Below are 23,349 nucleotides of genomic sequence, written 5' to 3' on the forward strand. Positions count from 1 at the left end.
GGGTACCACTGGTATCATCATCCCAGTGATGAGCTGAGGACCATCTTTGCAGAGATGGTTTTGATTTAGGGTTAAAATGCACTCAAGTACCTAACAATATCCGTAAACATGGGGTTAATCCCCATGGTTCGTGTAGTTTGTGTTCAGCTTCGTAACTGTACTGGATGTGTCGTGACAAATCAAACGATAGTTTGCTTTTTGCTTGATGTTGAGTGACATCACAATGATGATTAGACTTGTGTGGCTTATATGCTTAAGACAAAATTTGAAAGAAAAATCTTCAAACCCAATAAGGGCGATCAACGAGGAATCCACACACGCTAAAGCCAGAAAACAAGCACTACGATCTCGATTTCCTGAATAAGAATGGACCGATGATTTTTCAACCGAGTCGAGACACACGAGTTGTGAGACAAAAATGGCACTGGCACTGCTCGCCGTTGCACACAGGGGACCGGACGACCGGTCGTCTCAAGGAGTCGAGAAGGGGAGGGAACACTGATCATTTGGACCATTTCTGGTCAGTACTAAAGCCTAACGGTGAGGCACAGGAACAGCAGACTGCCTGTTGCAATAACCTCATCTCATCTCATCTCATGCTGCTGTAAAAGGGGAGTACCGCAGACTGATCTGTCCTAACTTTGCAGTGTTTTTCTTGCCGTCATTTTTTTTTGTTTCAGTTTTTACCATGTAATTAGTACAATTACCTCTGCGCCACTAAATGTAAATAGATCGCATTGCAAATTCTTGAGGGAAAAAACCAATTTTATTGGGCACTTTGATGGAAGTCGAAGACAAAACCAATCCATGTCTAGCCAGTGACAAGAAGACACGAGCAATGAAGAGGAACCCAATCCAATTAACAATTTACCATGGTTCCTAGTAGAAGCCCTCTGCTACAGTAGCAGGGAGGAGGGGAGGGAGGGTGAATCGGGGCGGATTTGATCTGGATCGGGGTTAGCGAGCGACTGATCACGGGATTCGAGGGGCGCGGGCTCATTAATTAACCGGGGCAATTAGCGGCGGCGGCAGCGGGGCTGGGCCGCCGGCGCGTGCATCCGCAGGCGGAAACCCTTTTTTTTCTCCCCTTCCCTTCACGCCTCTCGGAGGTTTCGCAAAACACCACGCACGTCGAGATTACCATCGCCGGTTAAACTAATGGCCGCCCGGCCCCTAATTAATTACCACCCGCTAATGCTGCTACAGCTAGTAGCAGTGTATTTTACTCTACCGCCCGGTTAGATCAGGGTGCGTTGGATCCTCAGTTTAAAGTCTAGTTCTTGTCACGTCAAATGTTCGGATGCTAATGTGTTTGGATTCTCGGTTTAAAGTTTAGTTCTTATCACATCAAAAGGACTAAATATGAGCTAATTATAAAACTAATTGCAGAAGCCCTGAGCTAATTCGCGAGACGAATTTATTAAGCCTATTTAATCCATCATTAGCAAATGATTACTGTAGCATCACATTATCAAATCATGGACTAATTAGGCTTAATAGATTCGTCTCGCGAATTAGCCTCCATCCGTGCAATTAGTTTTGTAATTAGTTTATATTTAATACTATTATATTTAATACTCTTAATTAGTATCTAAATATCCGATATGATATGGGCTAAAGGTTGCTACCTAGCCTTAGACTATCGGGACGATGACAGTGGGTTAGATTAGATAGCGATGATGGGTGACAGGTGTAACATGACCGTCTACTTTCAGAGAGAAAAATGGAGTATACTGGTAGATGAATTTATTTGCAAGCTGCTACTGTTTCTTGTAGCAGTAATATAATTTTTTTCTTTGCAAAAGGGAATTTTCTTGGAAGGCATTTGGTATGCAGGAAATGTTTATCGCAGATAAACAAATGCAGATGCAGATGCAGGCAGCAGGGGCGAGTGAAAATGCTGCATCAGCTAATGGCAGTGCTGTCATGGCCTCATGGGGCAGGATTACTGAAGATGACAGTGGGTTCTCGCTAGATGGCAGGTGTAGCATCACTACAGTACCGTCAGGGAGAATTACACTCCTGCTACTAAGAAACTTCCTTTGCTCATAATTTTTTCTCACTCCATTTCAAATTAGATCGTTTTAATTTTTTTATTCATAGATATTATTATATATTTAGATATAGTGTATATCTAGATTCATAATAATATATATGAACTTAAAAAAGTCAAAACGACCTGTAATTTGGAACCGAGGAGTATTTTCTCCTGGAAGGAGGAACGGTGCAACATTGCAAACAATTGTTGCTTGCCATACTTTTTTTTCCCTACGGGTGGCTCAAATCTGCGACGCGGTTACCACTGAATAGGATGAGGAAAGATTATTTACTTACTGATCAGTGGTTTATCTACCAATCATGACAGCTTTTTGGTGACTGTTAGTACAATTTAGCGGGATTCATTAGAAATATAAAATCTTTAAAAAGCATGTACACGGTGCAAGATGTTTAGACCTGAATGCTTAAAGAGAGAATATTGTAAATATAATTAAGCACCAGTACTAGAAGTTAATCCCCACGCAAATTGGTGTTAAAATAGACTCAACCACCTTGTTTGCACGTACTCTATCCACCTTTCAAGCATCAGGTGTAAATGATATGGTTGAAAAAAAAGGTTTTCTCAGCTAAGAACTGCCTCTAAGCACCGGGTGTATGTGCTCTTTAGCTTCACAAAATTTTGCCCTCCTAAATACGCGCTTGATGCCTTGAGCTTGCATTATTGGCACAAAGATTTTATATGAGAGTTGGTGGCCGGCGCTAGGATATTATCTCTTGCTAGTACCATATTTCAGTAATGATTTAGTTACTAATAATACCAGATTGCCAGGCATGTGAGCAGTTTATTTTTTATGGACCATAGTTACATTACATTCATGTTACTACAATTGGAGTAAGATTAACGGTGTGTTTTCCGGCTGCCAAGAGATGTTTGCAATCGGAATGGCTCCAACAGTGAAAAAGGCGAGAATGGATGATTTCTCGAGATTGGGATTTGAGAGCGAGGACGGACCGGGGGCAGGCAGGTCAAAAAAGGTGAAAGGTAAAAATAGCTCGTGATATCTTTTGGTTAATTTTGCTGTCACCGGGGCAGTAAAAGGTCCAGAGGCCCATGCCCCGGCCCCCATCACATGCTGCCATGGCGCTGATGGCTCCACTGCCCACTCTGCGTGGGACCACATCCCCAACCCTGCAGGATCCTCTGCGCCTCCTCCTCCGCCTCCTCCCAAGGTCTCAGAACATGAGCGTGGCTTCAACTGCATCGCTTTGAACCGGTGAAGCTGCATTCAATCGTTTTCCTTTAGATTTCACTGCATATTTGAGTAAAATAGTTCATGAGAACTAAGGAGACGCTGGGAGAATGAATAGACTCACTCATGGAAACATGAAGAACCCTATAGAATGAAATACACATGTCCACATACATGCACAAAGTCTAGCATAAAGAAGTATTTTACTAAATATAAGGGAGAATCAAAGCTTGCAAGTTAAGAGCCATTATGTCAAGTTAGCGACTAATAAAAAAGTGGCAAACATGTCGGGCATCATTAAAACATGACCGTGAAAGAAAAAAACCACTATATATAACATATGTGGTTGCGAAGAAACTAGCAATGATGGCAACATGGAAAATATGAACCTTTGATTCTAGCATCTATTGATACGATGGTCTAGCAAATTCTAGGGACCGACAAAAGGAAAAAAGGAGAGGAGCGGGGAAGAACCAGTAAAGTCTAGACTAAAGCAATGTCATATCTTATCTACCTTCAAATCTTGATGCATATTTATGTGCTTGTCCAAAAATTGGAAACCGACAAAACATGCTTACTTTAATCTTTTTTCTCATGCGATCAATTAGTTGTATGATGATTCAACGTTAAGACAAATTAGTCACAATACAACAAGACATGCTTATGAATCATCTTAGTTTCCAACAAACAACGGAAACATTGGATGCTAATGATCTTAGTTGGACAAGGATCTAATTTGACCTAAAAACCTACATAAGTACATTTCCAATTACTAAATATGGAGAAGAATTGAAGTGCTTGCTATCTAGGTCTACAATTTGGAATATGAAAATTTTTCAAACTCCAAGACAGACTTTATTGCTGTTGAATATAAAGAATCACAAACTTCAATTTTAACCTAAAAGACTACAGACCTCAAATTGAAAGGTCTCAGAAACCACATATTGATGTTGTCCATTTGCTCCACAGAGAATCCCGGGAACAGCCCCAAAGCCCCAAACTGAACAAGACCCTCTCCTCCTACCACCACTCCCATCACTGTTCATTCCCCCCTCCCTATAGGCTGTAGACTTTGGAAAAAATTGCAGCATGAAAGAAAATAAAACACTCTACCAAAAAAATAAAATGAAATTAAAAAAATGAAGAAAGAGGGGGGAGAGGGAGAGAGAGAGAGAGAGAGAGAGAGAGAGAGAGAGAGAGAGAGAGAGAGCTGAAGAGAAGACCACAGGAGGCCTCCTCTCAGCTGCAGCTAGCTCCCCCCATTCCAGCTCCCGCAGCCAGATGCTTTCCCCCGTGAGAGCCCTACCGCCGCCACCCGCAGAGCTCCTCCCCCGGCCCGTCCCAGCCGCCGGGTAGCCTGATCCGACGGCCCCCGCCGCCCCCATGGGACGCGGCGGCTCGCGCGCGGCACCAGCCGCCGCGATGCCGCCGTGGCACGCACTCCCGGACGAGGTCTGGGAGCACGCCTTCTCCTTCCTCCCCGCGGACTCGGACCGGGGCGCCGCCGCGGCCGCCTGCCGCTCCTGGCTCCGCGCCGAGCGCCGCTCGCGCCGCCGCCTCGCGGTAGCCAACTGCTACGCCGCGTCCCCGCAGGACGCCGTCGAGCGCTTCCCATCCGTCCGCGCCGTCGAGGTCAAGGGCAAACCTCACTTCGCGGACTTCGGGCTCGTACCGCCCGGATGGGGTGCCGCCGCTGCGCCATGGGTCGCCGCCGCCGCCGATGGGTGGCCGCTGCTCGAGGAGCTCAGCTTCAAGCGCATGGTCGTCACCGACGACTGCCTCGAGATGATCGCGGCCTCCTTCAGGAACTTCCAGGTGCTGCGCCTCGTCTCCTGCGAGGGATTCAGCACCGCGGGGCTCGCTGCCATTGCCGCCGGCTGCAGGTGAGGCCGCGCATCCAGGCCGAGATTTGAGCTACTCCGTAAAAACTAAGGCTTTGCGTGGTTCTTGGTTTTCCTTCCAAAAAGATTTGAGCTCTATGGGAGTTTCTCTTCGGAAACTTGGAGGAGTCTATGACGAAAAGCTCCAAGATTTCCTGGTGTCATTTTGTGTTTTTGTGATCTAAAGCATTTCTTGGTTAGGAGAAAATGATTTGAACTTGGCTTTCATCATAAGGATGAACTACTTTTGATGATTTTGAGCTAAGCATTTGATCTTTCTTTTGCGTGCTTGTTGAGTAGTATTTGCGAATAGTGCTAAGCTCCAGTTTTAGATTTGATCTATTCTTGGTGTTCATTGACGAAAGGTAAACGTTCAATTTGTTCTAGTGTGATCTGGAGTGTTTGAGGGTTTGCCCCAAGGTGAAGACTAGTGTGCTATTTTAGATTCCTACTTGTCTGTGTGACTGTGTCAAAAGAATGATTTTTACTCTGGCAGAAAGGATTTTTAGTGAACTTTGATACAATTTGTTGCTCATGTCACCATCAAAAGTTTGACCTTTCTTAGCTTGGATTCCTCAGTAAGCTTTATTTTTCTCTTGGGAAGCTTTGACTCTGGATTCTACTGTGGTTTTGAGTGATTGGTCTGTGGAGGTGCTATCTTTCTTGCTTTCTTCCACGGATCTGTGGGTTTGGCAGAATAAACATTTCTATTTGCTGGGCAATGATGGATGCATCCCTTTATCTTTCCACCAAAATGATAGGGTTGTTTCAAGATTAGAACCAATTGGACGCAATCTTTACTTAAACAATTGTATTTCCCCACCTCATGAGATGCTAGATCTGACTTGAACTGTTTTGCTTTTCATTTATGCTTGAGATTCGAATGAGTTCCGTCCTGATATAAACTTCTACCTGGATTCAAAGAATCAAGTCTTTCAGCATGCTTTTTACATATAGATTCCCATTTGTGTTGTTGTGCGTGCCTCCCTTTTGTCATTAAGTTCTAGCTGCTAACTTGTTTTAGGTGGAAGTATGTTGTATTTTCTCCTATATGGATAATGTTTGCATCGAGGACTTATAAATAGGAGCACATTCACTTTGCTTTATTAGTGCGACTGTTGAATTTGAATCGCACACAAGAAATTTACTTACGAAGAACTTGCTTTATCTCTCCAGAAAGGATTAGGATCTTGCTAAAGTCCCACCTTTTAGAAAAAAAGGAAGCTGAAGAATCTGACACCGAAGATGCTGATTTTTTACTAGTTTGATCCTTACTGTGCCAAATCCTTACGCACAACCACCATTTGTATTGTTTGCTTGTGACAAGAAACACATCAAAATGGATGACCTGATAGTGTGGTTGGTTTCTGATAACTGGTGCCTTGTGCAGATGCAAAAAAGGTTTCTGACTCAATCAAATATGTTTCTGTAGTTGTACAAGATGAGGATAGATTGGTTCTGGATAACACATATTCTTGTGATTGTAACTGTAAATACACAAATTTGTATTCTGTACTAGAAACAAGTGTCATGCATACTTGTTTTGATTTTTTTGATTACCTGATAATTTATAGACCTAGTTTTGAGTTGGCTTTAGCCTTTATCTCTTTCCGCGAGGGTTCTTGTAACACCCGAAATGTTGATCGAGGAAATTGGGTGTGCATATCTTTGATTATTCTGATTAAAATTGGAGTAGTAGTCAAAGCCTATGATTGGATGCAGCTGTTCTTCAACATCAATAATTATAATTTGCAAATTTAGAGTTTTTACATGTATCGTTTGCTCACATTGTAGTTTCAGAATAATTAGTTTTGTAATGGGTGTGGGATGGGACTGCAGTGCAGGTTATGTACAAACCATGTAGATCTAAGTAGGTTACATTTCGGTCAACTAAAAAAATTGGCTGCTTCCATTGAAATTTTGGTGTGTCCCCTGAAATTCATGAAGGCCCTAGGTGTTTATTTTACTGACGATAATGCCCCTTACTGATTAAAAGCCTGGTTTTGTTGTCTAAAGACTACACTGTTTAGCACATTGCTTTTCCATGTCAGTCATTTTGCTTCCTTGTCCTGTGAAATCCTTAATCTTTTTGTTGCTGTATCTGCTTTATATCTGCTGACCATTATGAGAGATTTCTGAATTAATCCTGTACCAGCGGAAGTAGGTGCTCTCTGGCTGTGAAATAAGCCTTTTTATTTGAAAAGCCATAACTTGAGGAATATTTCTTTATACTGATTAGTCCTGTAAAGCACCTCAATTTGCTGCACCTGCTTCTGGATGGTTCTATGTTGAATATTATTTCTGCATGAAATAACCTAAAAAAGTGGGAGTAGCGAGCTCAATTTTCTAGCTTATCCCAGGCATCTACGGCATATGCCAGGAAAGCAATATGACTTGTATACGCTCTCTACAATTATTAGCTGTTTCTTTCTCCTTTTTTGGCTTTTGAGTGCTGTTCACATTAACCGATAGTATGTTTCACGAGTTGCCCTTCTTTATGCCTTTGGGGTAACTGATTATTGGCAAGTCTCAGTGAAAGCTAGTATTGTCTCTGTTGCTGCTATGCTATTGCTTCCTTTATTTAACATCCGACCAATGCGGGAGTCTTCCCAATCTTGCGGAAGATATTAATTCTGAACTGTGACTTTGTTGGTGCTGACTGTTGGAGTCTGTCAGCTTTTTGATAATTGTCCCTTGTTTGCTTTTGTTTACATTCTTTCTCCCAGTATGCAATGCAGTGATTTTGCATGACTGTAACTTGACAAAGACTGGTAAAGTTGCACGGCGTAGTTTATGTGAATTCTCCCGATATAGCTTCCTTTGAAATGTATCTGAAGTTCCGAACTATCCCTTGCAGTGTAGAAGTCATAGCAAACAATAGCAAATTAGGATATTATGTATTCATGTGAATGACATGATGTAATTTGTTTTGTTCAAGTTCAGGGACTAAGATTCACTAATGATCTTTAAGCAAGTTACATATAACTGGAGTAACAAATAGAAAATATAAGGAAAATGTTTGCTTAATGATAGGTATAAGTTGTAAGTTTCTGTAACCAATTGTGCTTTGAGGATTTTCCTGCAGTAGTTGAGTGCACCTGTAGTTCTTTTTAGTGTTTTTTCCCTCGCAAATCTCCATGCTTATTTGAATGTGATGATAGCGCTGGCCATTGTCCCTTGTTCCAGTTTTCATAGTTCTTTCAAGATATGACTTGTCATCTATTAAACTGTTATTTCCAACTGCTAACTTTTGTATACTCTCTTTGCAGAAATCTAAGAGAACTTGACCTGCAGGAGAATGAGATTGAGGATTGCTCTATTCATTGGCTCAGTCTCTTTCCGGAATCCTTCACTTCGTTGGTAACTCTAAATTTTTCATGCTTAGAGGGGGATGTTAATATAGCTGTACTTGAACGACTGGTAACCAGATGTCGCAACCTCAAGACTCTCAAGCTCAACAATTCTATACCTCTCGACAAGCTTGCTAGCCTTCTTCGCAAAGCTCCTCAGATTGTAGAGCTTGGAACAGGAAGATTCTCTGCGGATTACCATCTGGATCTCTTTTCAAAGCTTGAAGCAGCATTTGCTGGTTGTAAAAACCTAAGAAGGCTTTCTGGGGCTTGGGATGCTGTTCCAGAGTACCTGCCAGCATTTTATTGCGTATGCGAGGGCCTCACATCACTAAATCTGAGTTATGCTACTGTACGAGGCCCCGAACTGATAAAATTCGTTAGCAGATGCAAAAATTTGCAACTCTTATGGGTACGCAACCCTTGCGCACATCTTTTATTTAGCTGAGAAGTTTTTGAAATTTACCTTTGAAGTTTAAACTGCTGTTGCATGCATATTGGTATGGACACTTGATTTCTAGGAAGTGAAATTACCTGCATAAATGTTGTTTCAATTGTTTTAGTAAAGCGTTAGATCCTGTGCATATGCTTTTTAGTGCACTAAGCACCACTATTTGGTTAGGGTGCATGTCATGACATTGTATGTTGAAGCATCACATGAAGTTATTGGAATTAATGCGTTTTTTTTGTGAAACATGAACCTTGTTTGACAACACAGTAATTAATATGCCATAGAAGGTTTTCTACAGTGATTCAGTTCATTCTCAAAGTGCTATTTGATGAATTGCTTCTCTTTGTTTTAGAGCAGCATACATATTCTTGAAGATTCTCTTCTAAATGTCAAAGCTGCAATTTTCAGGTGATGGATTTAATTGAGGACCACGGTCTTGCTGCTGTGGCATCATCTTGTAATAAACTGCAGGAGTTGCGGGTCTTCCCTTCTTCTCCTTTCGATGCAGCTGAGCAGGTTTCATTGACTGAAAGAGGTCTTGTTGATGTCTCTGCTGGTTGCCCGATGTTGGAATCAGTCCTCTACTTCTGCAGACGGATGACCAATGAGGCCCTTATTACCATCGCAAAGAACCGGCCCAACTTCACTTGCTTCCGCCTATGCATCATAGAGCCACATACACCAGATTACATCACGCATCAGCCTCTTGATGCAGGTTTTAGTGCCATTGTGGAATCATGCAAGGGCCTTAGGCGGCTTTCTGTCTCAGGCCTTCTCACAGACCGTGTATTTAAATCCATCGGGGCACATGCTGATCGTCTCGAGATGCTCTCAATCGCCTTTGCTGGGAACAGCGACTTGGGCCTTCATTACATCCTTTCGGGCTGCAAGAGCTTGAAGAAGCTGGAGATCAGGGACTGCCCATTCGGTGATAAGCCCTTGCTGGCAAATGCTGCCAAGCTGGAGACAATGCGATCCCTTTGGATGTCGTCGTGCTCACTGACCCTGGGCGCATGCCGACAGCTTGCACGCAAGATGCCTCGCCTTAGTGTGGAGGTCATGAATGATCCTCGACGTGCATGCCCCTTGGACTCACTTACAGATGAGAGCCCCGCCGAGACGATGTATGTCTACCGGACAATTGCAGGTCCAAGGTCTGACACACCAACCTGGGTCCAGATTGTTTAAGGGGTGGCGACCTGCAGTAAGGGAAGGTACTATGGAGCATCCATTTTCAGTCTGGTTTGTACCTTCAACACATCCCTTGCATAACATGGATAGTCTCCTTGAAGTAGAAAGGCTGGTGATCTGGATAACCCCCATCATAATCTCTGTTCAGATGTAAACTGTTGCTGCGAGTTTAAGGGCAAGACTCGGGGCCCCTTTCAGGTGTTAATAACTGTAGGGAGGAGACTGGATGAGTTACAGAAACTACTAGATAGCGTCTTGAGAAAACTTGGATTTGTTTTCTTAGCGTGTTTAGTTCTTTTCATGTATAAAAAAATATGGGATCATTCCAATGTCGCAGTGTACTTGTGCTATCAGAACAATTGTACCAGGAGCCTCTGCTTTTTTGACCTCCCCTCTCAAATTATGGGTTGTCGCTCCAACTTGTAGTGATTTGTGAATGTAGAATAATTCAAGCTTGTCTGTGGCCCTTTATTTCACCCGGGGTTATGGAGAAATGTACCCGGCTGGGTTTTAGTCTGTAGTATCCTCCTGTGGCTGCTAGTGAACTTTAAATTGCTTCTGAATCTGTTGTTGGCTGCAAGATGTTTCTTTGTAAGCCAATGTAAAATTTACCACTAGGGCAGCATAACTTGGTGTTTTTCTATGGCACAGTGAATATAATGTAATGACATGTATCCATCCATGTGGTATCGGCTGAGTGCTGAACACATGGATCTTCCTAGTTCTGTGAGCCAGCTTGTGTTTAGCCATATGAATCTTGCATAGTTTGCACACTGGCACTGCCAAGCATACGATGGATCCTGATTTTAACGGATGGATGCGTTGCCTTTGAAAAGGACATTGAGATCCATGTAGTGTGGTGCAGAAGCAAGTACGTAGCAGCTCAAAATGCGTGCGTGGATTCTTCAATGCGTGTGCTTGGATTCTCTGAGCAGAAAATGCCTCTTCTGAAGATAGTCTTCACTGAAAACCAAAAGCGTTGTAACCGATTGGGTGCTGCCAAATTACAATGCGAGTTCAATGGCTCTGTGCGCAGTCCGGATTCGTGCGCGTTGGATTCAAGACGCTATCGATTCAGGGCATGATGATGATTTTCTGAGCGGGAAACGTCAGTGAGGAGGAGATTGCAGTATGCAGAACACACCACCGTTTCTAGCTGCCTAGCACATACACCTATTTCACCTCATCATACATGATGATCTTCGTTGTCCAAGTCGATCTGGTTCCTCGTAGTTGCCGGTTTCAATGGAACCTGATGCCATGACGCCTTTGCCAAGGAAAGAAAAACCCTGCTGAGATTTTCTGGTGGAGTGCAGATTACAGCGGGTGTGTGGGCTCGGGAGAGGCATGTTGTAAATCAGTCTCATCCCTACAATCAGCAACTGTAGCTCTGGGATCCTCACAGATTCAGCATGCAAATTCCAGTTCTTCCAGTCAGCAATTCAGCACCAGCCTTCGATTCTTGCCGAGCAATGGAGCAATGTGTGAGGAAGAAGCGCGGTCCAGACGGAGAAGTGGGTTGGAATCCAACGTCGGTTCGGCTACCGGAGACCCCGACGGAGACGATGGAGTCCTTAGCAAGGTGCTGGAGCCTGTCAGCAGTGGTGGAGGCCCTCAAGGTCCACATCTTCCTGCGGCAATGCCGTTTTCTAGGAGGAGACGATGCCGCCATGCCCGGCCGCGTGAGTTCAGGCGTGCGGCTCCGATGACTTCGCTGCGCGGCTCAGAGGTCAGAGCAAAGGAGTCGAGCTCTCGTGGCAGGGCAGGGCTTGAGCCAAGGATGGGACCTTGCGCTTCCGGCTGGAACGGGATCTAGGGCAGACGGTGGCGCTGGTGGCGGCGGCGGCCGTCGGTGCCGGAGGCGGAGCTGATCGGACATGGGGGCTTTATGCAAATATACGTTCTGGTATTTTAAAAAAGACCACCATTTTGGATCGCGATCCAAATCAGGCGGTTTTACGAAAATAACCTTGGATCGCGACTATTAATCGCGATCCAGGTGTTCTGCAAATATTCCGGACCGGCGTCGGGGAAGCCGACGGAGCCCGCGCTGCCGGCGGCGACCTCGGCTTGCGCCGCCTCTAGCCTCCGGATCCCACTCGCCTATCCGCTGCCTTGGGCTCCTCCTCGCGCTCCGCTCATTGTGCTCGCTCCTCCCCGCGGTTCGGCCGCGGCGGCGGCATTTAGGCGGATAGATGCCCCCCCTGCAGTTCACCATGGTTCCAAAGGATGCTACAATTTTGTTGATATTTTGAACTGAAATGTCCCGTTTCCACTGGACCAAGAAAATGGGAACCCGTTTTTATCAACATGCAGATTAACAATGTGGCGAGTAACTGATACAACAAGATTGCAGCCAGTTCATCAACATAAAACAACCATACATGCGGCTTTCTCCATGCTCAGCTAAGCTAAAATTCAATCGGACAAGGCAGTAATCACGTACCTCTTGTCAGCAAATATCATCATCCATAATCTGCTTTAGAGCGAATGACACGGCCAACACATTGTGCCGCTTACCACTACACCAAATACCCACAACAGCACGGTGCCTCCAAGGCAATCGCCCGCGCCAGAGCAGGCAGTCTTCCTTGCAACCGTGTAGCAACCTTCCAAGATTGGGCTGTTGCCCTCGGAACACGGTGTTTCCACAGACGCCAGCAGCATAGCAGCAGGAACGTGGAGAGCTTAGTGACGGGGACTTCCCTGGGAGGCACAGTATGCCAGATGGTGGCCGGGGAGGGCACAGAAGATTCTGGCCATCCTAACTTGGTCCAGAACTGACGGGCGAACGGGCATGCCGAGAAGAGGTGGTCAGCATCCTCCTCTGCCTGATGACATAGATCACAAGTGGCCGAGTCGATGATATTCTTTCGCAGCAGATTTTTCTTGCACTGTAACGTGTCCTGTACCATGAGCCAACCGAAGAACTTGGCACGCGGTGTGGCATGGTTGCGCCAGACGAACTTGAACATGTCACATTCAGTGCCTGAAGCTCCTGTGTTCCACTGATTCAAAGCAGGACGTGCGTACATCTTCCTCGTCGGACAGAGTTAAGTCTCCAAGTAGTTCTTCGAGGGCCTGAAGCTCCTGTGTTGCTTGGGTGCTCAAGCGTGGCGCAAGAGTGTGGAGAATACCTCTCTCCAAGATGTCCCTCACTGTAGTTCCAGGTTTTGTGACATGGCTGTAGAGGGCCGGGAACGCAGATGGCATGGGAACACCCTCTTCCCAGATGTCATTCCAGAAGTCCGTAGCCCTGCCATCCCCTAGCTGAACCCGTGTGATGCATCGGTAGGCAGGAAGCAGGTTCCTTAACGCTTGCCAGTGTGTGCCTTCCACCTCCCCTTGCAGAGAGTGAAGCTGAACTCGCTCTCGCGCCCAAGTAGCCCAGGCAGATCCTTCCGGGTGGTGAAGGCGGTGCAGCAGTTTGTGAAAGCTGAGAGAGGCAGCTTGTTGTTGGACAGTGGAAGGCCTAGATAAACCTGGGGGAAGACATCTGGTTTGCAGCCAAGAATTCTAACTAGCCTGGGCAGCAGACGTGTAGATACATGCATGGGAACCACTGTGCTCTTGGAGAAGTTAATCTTCAGGCCGGTTGCCAAAGCAAATGTGTCGAGCAGTTGTTTCGGGCGGCGCACATCTGCTACTTCTGTTCTCACCAAGATCAGGGTATCGTCGGCGTACTGCAGTACAGGGCACGGGCCGTCGGTGATCGGGTGACGAACGGAGCCGTCATGTTTCAGCAGACGTTACAGGACGTCGGCCACAAGCAGAAAGAGGTAGGGGGAGAGTGCGTCTCCCTGCCGAAGGACTCTTCTACAGGTGATCCATGGGCCTGGGCAGCCATTAACCATGACAGCTGACTGGGATGAAGTCAGGAGGTGTTCAATCCACTTGTTACAGGTATCAGGGAATCCACGGGCATGCAGGATGCGAAGCAGGCTATCCCATGAAACAGAGTCAAATGCTTTGGCGAAATCCAGCTTGAGCACCAAGGTGGGGTGTCGTCGCTTATGGCAGCACTGCACCAGCTCAGTTGCATAGACAAAATTCTCTGAGATTGATCGTCCTTTGAGGAAGCCTGTCTGATCTATGTCAATAAGTTTGTGGATTTCCTGTTGTAACCGTGAGGTCAGGATCTTGGTAAGCACCTTAACCGGGCCACCCAGAGGTCGTCAGGGAGGTGCTGCACCTGCAGGCGCTCGACGACGACCCGCATGGAGGAGTAGTCGCCATTTAGGCACTCGGGGTCGACCTCGACGACCGTGCCAAGCTTGCGGAACGCCGCGGGGATGTTGCGCGCCTTCCAGTGCTCCAGGGGGAAGCCGGTCGCCAAAACCGCCACCAGCCATTGAGGTATGGCGAGGAAGCGGTTGGAGACTTCCTCGGACTTCTGGAAGGTGACCCTGCCTCCCTCGTGGATGATGGGGCTCTCCTCCACCACGGCGTCCCTCAGCATCTTGGAGTCGAACACCAGCATCATGGAGCCGACGGAGGAGGGGAACATGCTGTAGTGGACCGCGTTGGCCACCGAGTAGATCGCCGCGCGGATGTACGGCGCAGGGTTGGCGGTCGGGGCGTCCTCGTTGATGAAGACGTAGGCGACGCGGTGCGCGAACTCCATGTCGCCCTCCGGCATCCACGAGAGGTCGGCGTCGGGGTCCTCAGGGCCATCCACCGACGCCGTGCGCATGGGGGACCCATCCGAGTCGACTTCCTCCTCGTCAGAGGGGAGGTCTCCAGGAATGAAGTCGTCGACGTCGTCCATCCCGCCGTGGAGGGGCGGGACGGGAGCCTGCACCGCGGCCTGGACCCGGACGGGCGACGCCTCCGGGGGCGGGGACCGTCGCCCGGCGGAGCCAGCATCCTCGGAGGGTGCGCTCCCAACGGGAGATCCCAGGACGCGCACATCCACGAGCGCCGGGAGGTGGTGGTGGTTGGGTGAGCGGCGAAGCGGGGCGTAGCGAGTAGGGGAGGGGGGCGCCGCCACAGCCGCTGGAGGTGTGGGAGTGAACTCGAAGTCGGGGGCGGTGGAGCTTGAGGACGGGATGAGGTGCAGCGGATCGAAAGTCGGCGGGAACGGTGGCGGGGTGACGTCGCGGGTGGTGTAGGGAACCGGGTGGACGGGCATGCGGGTGGCGGGAACAGGCACGGTGGGTTGGCGCCGCACCACCGGCACCGGATCGGTTATTCTCCTCATCCTGTTGATTAGTATCTCCTTGCCTGTTTTAGACAAAAGCTTTTCCTTCCAGCCTCGTATTTTCATCTAGATTCTATCCTTTAAATAGGCAAAAGTCTTTGCTCTCGATTTACCCATATACACCGGCAACCCCAAATATCTTTCATTCCTGGCTTCAGTTTTGATGTCCAACCTTATCATCAGGCATCTTTTGTCAGCATCTCTTCTCTTGTGTTCTTGCTAAACTTGTCTTTGTTTATGATCTGTCCCGAGAAAACCTCATACAGAGATAGAATATTTTGCAGATGACTAGCACTTGGATCATTAGCTTTCAGAAGTCGCAGTGAATCATCAGCAAACAATAAGTGGTTAACACTCGGTGCCTCTGGGCATATCTTAACACCAATTCACCTCTCTCTTCAGCATCATTTTCTCCAGAAAAGTCCATTCAACTCGGTCATAACCTTTACTCATATCCAGCTTGACCGCCAGCTTGACCGCAGCATAGCCATCAACTCCTCTCCTTTTGTTCTTTGATCCAATCTTATACACACCACATTGCACAAGCTAATGGGTCTCAGGTCCTTTATTCTCTCTGTATTGGCTACTTTTGGAATTAACACCACCGCTGTTTCATTCCATCCTTTTGGCATTTCACCACCATCGCTTCCTGGTGCTTTGGGATCACCTATCCTGTCCAGTGCTTGTTTCATTTCCTCGTTGCTGAAATCTCTCAGCAATGTTTGATTTCATCTCACGAGTAATTCGCTGATGAATGCACTGGAGCAGCTCTTCATATCTGTTACCTTCCTTTGTTCTCTTTCCCCATGAGGGCACATCACTCCTTGAACAACGATCCAGGCTCCCTCTACTACCTGAAACGCCATGAGGGAACACCATTAGCATATTTCTTTTCTTTTCTTTTTTGGAAATGAAAGAGCTGCCGATTATATTAAAAAGAAAATATCATTAGCATATTTCGGTAGAGAAGACATCGTTAACCCGACTTGTTATAAATTCACATTCCTGTCCAAGTCCAACTAACACATACCGACAGTTCGCGTGGGAAGAGCTCTGTTTCGCCTCTCATGGCAGAACCAGCAGCCACCAACGCCCTCGGAACCCGACAAGGAGAGAGCGATGGGAGGAATGACAAGCAAAGACCACTGGTGGGCTGTAGAGTGGGCCTTCCGGGTTATGTGGGCCGTTGACCGGTCGAAATTTGAACGGGTAAATCTCTTGGAATTTCCGATAAAACAGTAGGAAAACAGCCCGGCTGATTTCAGAAAACAATGGAAATGTTAATGCATTTATATACCGTTCCCAGACGTACAGGCATCTAGCTATTGCCAAGTTAGAATGAGAATCTGCCAAGTTAAATTTTTTGGAAATTCTTGGGAAAAAATTTAGACACTTTGGAAGTGAGGAAATGAAGTAGCAAAAGAAGCAGCGAGTGGAGGTGGAGGAAAAGGACGGACAGGAGCCTCCCAGTGACTAAGGCCAGTTTGGTGTAGTTTCACGGGTTCCGACTCCTCTTTAACTTTCAAAGTAGCGTCACTATAGTAGTATTGTAACTTGGAGCCTCTTTTCTCATTTCTCACTTCCTCTCGTATCTAGCGAAGGAATCACAAATTGTGGCTCCTCTAGCTCCAGCTCCTCTGACACTACTGCGCAATACAGAGCCGGAGCACCGTAAGCTCGACCAGACAAGGCCTAAGTTAAGTTAGATAACCTACAAGATTATTGCCCATACCGTGCGATTTTCACATTGTAAATTTGGTTTTGTTGGCAGAATACTCATTCGACTGGTTGAGAAGGTCTCATCTCCTGTCACTTCGAGGCTTTGAGTCTTTGACCCAGCATGGTGGCGGTGACTGAAGGAGAACATGGGTGTTGCTGAACCGGTAATGGTACCCAGTTCTTTTGTCCTCAGCTGTCAGCTCAGGCCGGTTTTTCTTTTTTTTTCCTTTATTTTTTGGCCTTATTTTTTTTACTTGTCACTCAGGTCTGTGCTCCACCGGAGTGGAATTGATTCGATTTAGTCAATCGGAATGATGACAGCTGACGCTTAATCCCGAGTGTAAATTATGATGCGCACATGGCAGCCGAAGGAGAGATTATTACACACATAAACACGGGGAGGAGGGAGAGGGAGAGGGAGAGCGCAGACAAAGAAAGGCTCCCCACGAAAGCAACACGCCCCCTTCCCAATCTCGTAATCATACTACTGCTGCCACTGTTACCCCTAATGCTCCCAGCTTAGCTGCTTCGTCTCGTCGTCTCGCAGTCGTAGTCGGCAGCAGTAGGCGGAGAGAGTCGCAGAGAGGCAAGCGGAGGCTGCGTCGCAGCAGCCCGCGCCTCGATCCCACGAACCCCCACCCGGAAGGAGAATCATCTTTGTTTCTGGAGAAAAGGGAAATCTTTATTCTGAGGGGCTCATTGGTTCATCTCCTCCTTTGCCTTGCTGATTGCCTCTGTTGGAGCTGCAGAGGGAGAGGGGAGGACGAATCAGGAAGGTGTTTGCAGGTTGGCTGGCTATCTTGTTTCCTCTGTTTGGTACTTCTCGCATCGGGGGGGTGTGGTTTCGTGGTTTCGGTTCTTGGGCATCCGCGTGATCTGATGAGGGGTGTCGGTTCTTGGAGGGATTTGGTCGATCTCGCCTGTGCGGCGGGCGGGGTTTCTTCGTCCCGGTCAAGGCGACTCCTTTGCCGATTCGGCCCTCTGTGGGATTACTCACTCGCCAATTCGGGGATTAGCCCTTCGTCAGATCATTTCTGGGGATTTTTAGGTGATTAGAAGCGAATTCGCCGTCCGGGTTTGTCGGCCCGGGGGTTCGAGCCGCTTCCTTGATTTCTTGTGGAACTGCATTGATTGGTACGGCCAACTGGAGTGATGCTTCCCAATTTATTTCAAAGAAAGTAAACGATGATGCCTAATCCGGTGTTCTTGCTGCTGTCCTTTGCTGTTTTATTGCCTCTGCTGCGCGGCTACTGGTGAACCGTCAGCAGAGAATCTTCCTGCGAGGCCGCATTCATCTCGTCTCGTATGCCTGTTATTGCAAGCCCAGCATTTGGTTTATTGCTAAACTTTAATCCGGGACTTGTTCTTCTGCAGGACAGTGGGTACAGCGGCAGTTATTGTTCCATCTTATCTGCTGCAGCAAGTGGAAGCCAAGGGTTTACCAAGGGCTAGGAGAGTATGGGAAGAAGCGGCTATCAAGTCTGAGGCTTAGCTTGGCACATCAGTTTGGCGGTATGTGCTTCTTTGTGTCATGAGATGCTTTTGTTCATATTGTTTATGCAGCAAGATGTGATCTTTCCCCCTTGTGAGCATGTAATGGTTATATGTGCAGCAATTAGATGTGTATTTGCTGCTTAATTTGCAGGCATGTACAAGAACCAGCTCCAGGAGCTTGCTCAGAGGAGCTGCTTCAATCTACCGTCCTATGCGTGCATCCGGGAGGGACCAGATCATGCACCCCGGTTTAAGGCCACAGTTAATTTCAATGGAGAGACATTTGAGAGCCCAGTGTTTTGTTCTACTTTGCGGCAGGCAGAGCATGCGGCGGCTGAGGTAGCGCTCAATGAGTTATCAAAAAGGGGGCCTTCATCAACACTGGCCGCCAAAGTTCTGGTTAGTTTTGTTGATGCCTCTGGAAACCTATCCTCCATTGAAATCGTTGTATGTTGCTTGTATGGACAGTCTCCTTTTGCAAATCCTAGCAAGAGAAATCTGTAGACCAACAGCTCAGAAGAATGCTCGCCTTGGATCTTACTGTAATTTGTAACTGTAGGATGTGCTAAACAATACCCTTGCTTGCCTGCTTGGTTACTACCAAAGTTTAGTAGCATGCAGATGATCTCAACTTGCATCTTTGCTGGCTATCAATCACTAGCTACCACATGCATAATCATCACAGAACTATATAATCATCCTAGAGAATCTTTTTCATTCACTCTTTAAGGCACTGGAGGTGGAAATCAAAGATTTTTAGCTCTTGATTTTGTGAAGTCATGTTTCTGCAGGTTAGCTGTGGTGCAGTACTATATGTTTGAGAAGGGCTAGGCACCCAGCCCTTGTTGCAATCTATCTTTTGCTATGCGTATGCTTCTTCCAGCTGACTTTTTTTTGTCTGGTTCTAAGACGGAAGATGGATAAGTTCCAATGAACATTGCAGTCATGTAGAATTATTGTCCATGTCAAGTTGATGAGTGTTCTTGGCATAGGCTAAATATTTGACCACTTAGCATTCTAGATTAGAATTGCTACATACCATCCCCGTTTCTTCTATTAAAATATTTTTTCATGTTAAGTCAAAACTCGCTGAATACTAGTATGTCAGCCTTTATATATTCCATAAACAAGACTGTAAAATTTTTACTATTTGTGTTGCCCATGGACATTTGTAAAGTGTCATGGATGTGAGTTGTAAGCCTGCCTTTTCCTCAAGTCAAAGAACAATCAATTTCATCTGGTTTGCGGATATGTGTCAGACACTGCCAAATCCCAATGCAGAGTATATTAACAGTTCACTATTCTTGACAATTCCTACTGCAATAAGTCAAATTGGGAGTTGTTATTTATGATGGATTGGTTGGGAAGGTGCAGTTCTTTTATGATGTGTGATGTTGACTTGCTAGTTGTCCCATCCCCATTGCCTGATTTTGCAGCAAGTACAATTCAAGTGGTTGAAATTTCAAGGTGGCATGTTTGTGATACTTTTTCTCCGCATATACATCAATAGTCAATAGTTTTGTCATTGATGTCGTCTGCATTTCAGTATTTGGATTGGTAATTGGACAAAATTTTCGTCCCATCCTCATTGCCTTGCAGTAAGTATGATTCAAGTGGTTGAAATTTCAAGGTAGCATATTTGTGAACTTTTTCCCCAATACTTATTTCATTGATGCCATCTTGATTTCAGTATTTGGATTGGGGGTTAGATTACCTTTGTGCTTACTGCTACTTAATATGTTCCCTACTTTACAATTCAATTGTAATGGGCATGTGTGCTACAAGGTAACCTCTTGAGGAATGCTGTTGAAGTCGAGGTGCTAACACTGTTTACTCCACAGGATGAAACCGGGATATACAAGAATCTACTTCAGGAGACTGCTCATCGAGCTGGCTTAAAACTTCCAGTGTACACTACTGTTAGATCGGGGCCAGGTCACACACCTGTGTTCACATGCACAGTGGAGTTGGCAGGAAAGACATTTACTGGCAATCCTGGCAAGACCAAGAAGCAAGCTCAAAAAAATGCTGCAATGGCTGCCTGGTCTGAACTAAAGCAACGTGAGTACCTTTACCAGCTCCAGTTCGTTGATGCATGATTTTTTCATGCATCGGTCATGCCTTCCATTGCATTTTTTTAGGGCACAACTTTGGTAAGAATAGTTTTTAAGCTTTTCTTGAATGCAAGAACACAAGAAAAAGTCATCGCATATTTTACAAAATCATCATATCTGCTATCCATAATTGTGCACAGAGAAATTTCTTATTTATTGTAACTTAATATGTTTGCTGACTATTAAATTTCTTGTTCCTAACAGTGCCCCGGGTAGGTGAGCCGTCGTCCTCATCATGTCCATCTGATCAGGATGATGAGGAGCACGAACAGGCCATAGTTACTCGTACTCTTGCAAGCTTGAACCTGGCAAATGGCGGCAAGACGCTACATCAAAAGGAAAAACAGCAAAGCAATAACCGTCCATCATCACGAAGATCTTATGCTAAACCAAACCCGTCGTCATACCGATCACATTTACCAAATCAGGCTTATCCTAGTGTTCCACCGGAGCAAGCAATGTACCATATGTGGCACCAGGTGCAAGCAACACAACCAGCACCTCGTTTTCCAATGGTACCATCTCTGGGTAATACGAGGTTCCCACCAGCAGCAGCTTTGCTCTCCATGTACACCTCACCTCGGGGGCAATTTGCCACAACTGCCTGCCAAGATGGAGTAGGTCTTCTTCCATGTTTTCCTGAAGCTGCTCCTGGCCTCCCAAGGTACTTCTCGCCTTACCCTGTCACCTTTGTGCCAAGAAGTCCTTTGCCAGCTACTGTTCCCAAAATTCATGAGAGAAGGCAAGATCATGCTGAAACAGTTGAGTTTCCTGATGCCGCTGTCTTCTCCCAATATGGTGATCAGCACAAGTTTCAAGGGAAAGAAGACTGTACTGGGACTAGTGCTTCCCCTTGTCCTCGCAGTGGCTCAAGCTCCACCGCACATCCATCTTTACAGAAGCGGGATCCGAATGAAGAAAAAGAAACTTTGGGCAGTAAGCATGCAGAGCCAAATAAGTCCCAAGGACAACAGCCAAAGTCGTCACCATCTTGGGTTAACCCTTCTATTCCAGCCCATGGTTCTATCCAGCGAAAGCATTATACTAGCTCTGTTCAGCATGATGATCCTCCTCAAACGAGTCGGTCTTCGTTACCAGAATTGTGGTCTTCCCGCTCACCAGCTGCGCCCAGATCTGGAGCAGCAGTTCCTGTAAACTCACCAGTTTCGGGATACCAGCAGCGACACCCTTGGCTGGCTGCCTCTGTTACAGTCAGAACTGCAGTTCCAGTGTGTTCAGCTAGGCCGAATGCGGTGAATACACCTGGTGGAGCAGCTCGAGTACGACCCATTGCCCAGAACTGCTTGGACCCAGAAACTCCCAGGAATACGAATAATGGAGAAAGAGCCCCGAACAGCGAGCTCTGAACTCAGTAAGCTCCATGTCTGAGCCACAGTTTTGGTTCTGCTGAGCTTTAGTTAGGTCTGCCACTTGGCAGCATCTCAGTTTTTGTTCCTCCTTTTTCCCTTCTCATTTTTTCCCCTCTGTGTTTTAGTTAGATTCTGAATTCTTGTAAGAATTGTGTGGTAGGAGTCGGTCTCCGCACCGCTTTTAGATTCTACGGATACACTTCCTCCTTGTCAAGATAAGTGAACGAGTTATAATATAGATAGTGCGTACAGTTTTTTCCTCGTGTGCTGAATGTTGATGTTTTTTTTCTTTCTTTCCCAATGTTGACAGGATGCTGAATTTTTGCTTGGGGGTTCAGTTTGCATCTCTATATATAAATCCTCAGAGACCGGATAATAAACAAAGGCTAGCATGATGCAACAAGGGCAGTTTTTTTTTTCCCTTTTGGAATCTCACGGTCCTTCACACCACACACATTTGCGTCATATTTATATGCATGACGCTTTTGCCCGATTTTAAGTCAAACTTTAAAATATGACTACCAATAGCTTTCAAAATATTTAGTTTGAAAACATAAAGACCATGTATGCCTAAATCCTTCTCTCCATTAATGTTGAAAACAAACCGGCCGAACCCTCATATCAGTACATCACAACCAAAAATTCCTAAGCATGGCATGCATTGTATATATGCATCTGCTTAGTAATTCTTTTAAGATTGAAAGCCAAATTGGGAGACTGGTACAGTCTAAACCCCCCAAAAATAACCCCTTTTTGCCATTGAGAGTGGTACCAAGAGACTGCTTGAGTTACTCTAAGCTCTTACAAATGTGGTTTAAGAAAAGATTGTTGCCAAGTTCGCTAGACAGCTGGAAACGTGGTTTCGTAGTGGTGTGTTTGGTTTTGGTGTCGATGTGGATTGCAACGGGTTCGACCCCTGTTTGGTTGGAAATGCATTTGAGTTGGGTTGGACCTAGGAGAGAATATTCCTCCTAGATGCGGATCGAATGCATCCGTCCAAAACGAGCGGACGCAATCGACTCACAGCCGCCTCGGCCGCCGCCGCCTCCCGCCACCCTCCGCCCACCCCCTCCCGCCGGCCATGCCGCCCACCCGTCACCGCCCTCCGCTCGGCCCCTCCCGCCGCCCTCCCGCTAGCCCCGCTGCCCGCCTACCGCCGCCGCCCTCCGCTCGCCACCCCCGTCGCCGCCCTCTGTGCGCCCGCCAGCCCCCGCCCGCCTCCGCGTAGAGAGACGCAGAGACGCAAAGAGGGGAGGCGGCAGGGGCGGGGCGAGCCCGGGAGGAGGCAGCGGCCGCGGGCGTGCAACCGTGAGGAGGCGGCGGCAGGGCGAG

At 46.6% G+C, this 23,349-nt stretch overlaps 2 protein-coding genes across 4 annotated transcripts; both read left to right on the top strand.

The window, feature by feature from the left end:
- Nucleotides 1-4,434: 4,434 nt before the first annotated feature.
- LOC117848474 (transport inhibitor response 1-like protein Os05g0150500) lies at nt 4,435-10,575 on the top strand. The gene is made up of 3 exons (XM_034729900.2): nt 4,435-5,131; nt 8,398-8,890; nt 9,338-10,575. The coding sequence occupies exons 1-3, from the start codon at nt 4,632-4,634 to the stop codon at nt 10,115-10,117; spliced, it is 1,773 nt and encodes a 590-aa protein (XP_034585791.1). The 5' UTR covers nt 4,435-4,631; the 3' UTR covers nt 10,118-10,575.
- A 6,871-nt stretch (nt 10,576-17,446) lies between these two features.
- Nucleotides 17,447-22,278, top strand: LOC117849608 (double-stranded RNA-binding protein 2). 3 transcript variants are annotated; one of them, XM_034731220.1, is made up of 5 exons: nt 17,447-17,825; nt 18,419-18,551; nt 18,685-18,932; nt 20,375-20,594; nt 20,852-22,278. In XM_034731220.1, the coding sequence occupies exons 3-5, from the start codon at nt 18,687-18,689 to the stop codon at nt 22,012-22,014; spliced, it is 1,629 nt and encodes a 542-aa protein (XP_034587111.1). In that variant the 5' UTR covers nt 17,447-17,825; nt 18,419-18,551; nt 18,685-18,686; the 3' UTR covers nt 22,015-22,278. The 3 variants fall into 3 exon arrangements, with proteins under 3 accessions (XP_034587111.1, XP_034587110.1, XP_034587109.1); XM_034731219.2 differs by having other exon boundaries at nt 17,684-17,825; nt 18,414-18,551; nt 18,652-18,932; XM_034731218.2 differs by having other exon boundaries at nt 17,684-17,825; nt 18,414-18,551.
- The last annotated feature ends 1,071 nt before the right edge of the window (nt 22,279-23,349 follow it).

The sequence above is a fragment of the Setaria viridis genome, chromosome 3 (genome assembly GCF_005286985.2).
Source record: "Setaria viridis chromosome 3, Setaria_viridis_v4.0, whole genome shotgun sequence".
In the NCBI taxonomy this organism is placed as follows: Eukaryota; Viridiplantae; Streptophyta; class Magnoliopsida; order Poales; family Poaceae; genus Setaria; species Setaria viridis.

Coding starts and splice junctions, on each gene's coding strand:
- LOC117849608 (XM_034731220.1), top strand. CDS start 18,687: ATGTACAAGAACCAGCTCCAGGAGCTTGCTCAGAGGAGCTGCTTCAAT. Junction 18,933..20,374: donor CACTGGCCGCCAAAGTTCTG/GTTAGTTTTGTT, acceptor TTTACTCCACAG/GATGAAACCGGGATATACAA. Junction 20,595..20,851: donor CTGGTCTGAACTAAAGCAAC/GTGAGTACCTTT, acceptor TGTTCCTAACAG/TGCCCCGGGTAGGTGAGCCG.
- LOC117848474 (XM_034729900.2), top strand. CDS start 4,632: ATGGGACGCGGCGGCTCGCGCGCGGCACCAGCCGCCGCGATGCCGCCG. Junction 5,132..8,397: donor GCCATTGCCGCCGGCTGCAG/GTGAGGCCGCGC, acceptor CTCTCTTTGCAG/AAATCTAAGAGAACTTGACC. Junction 8,891..9,337: donor AAAATTTGCAACTCTTATGG/GTACGCAACCCT, acceptor TGCAATTTTCAG/GTGATGGATTTAATTGAGGA.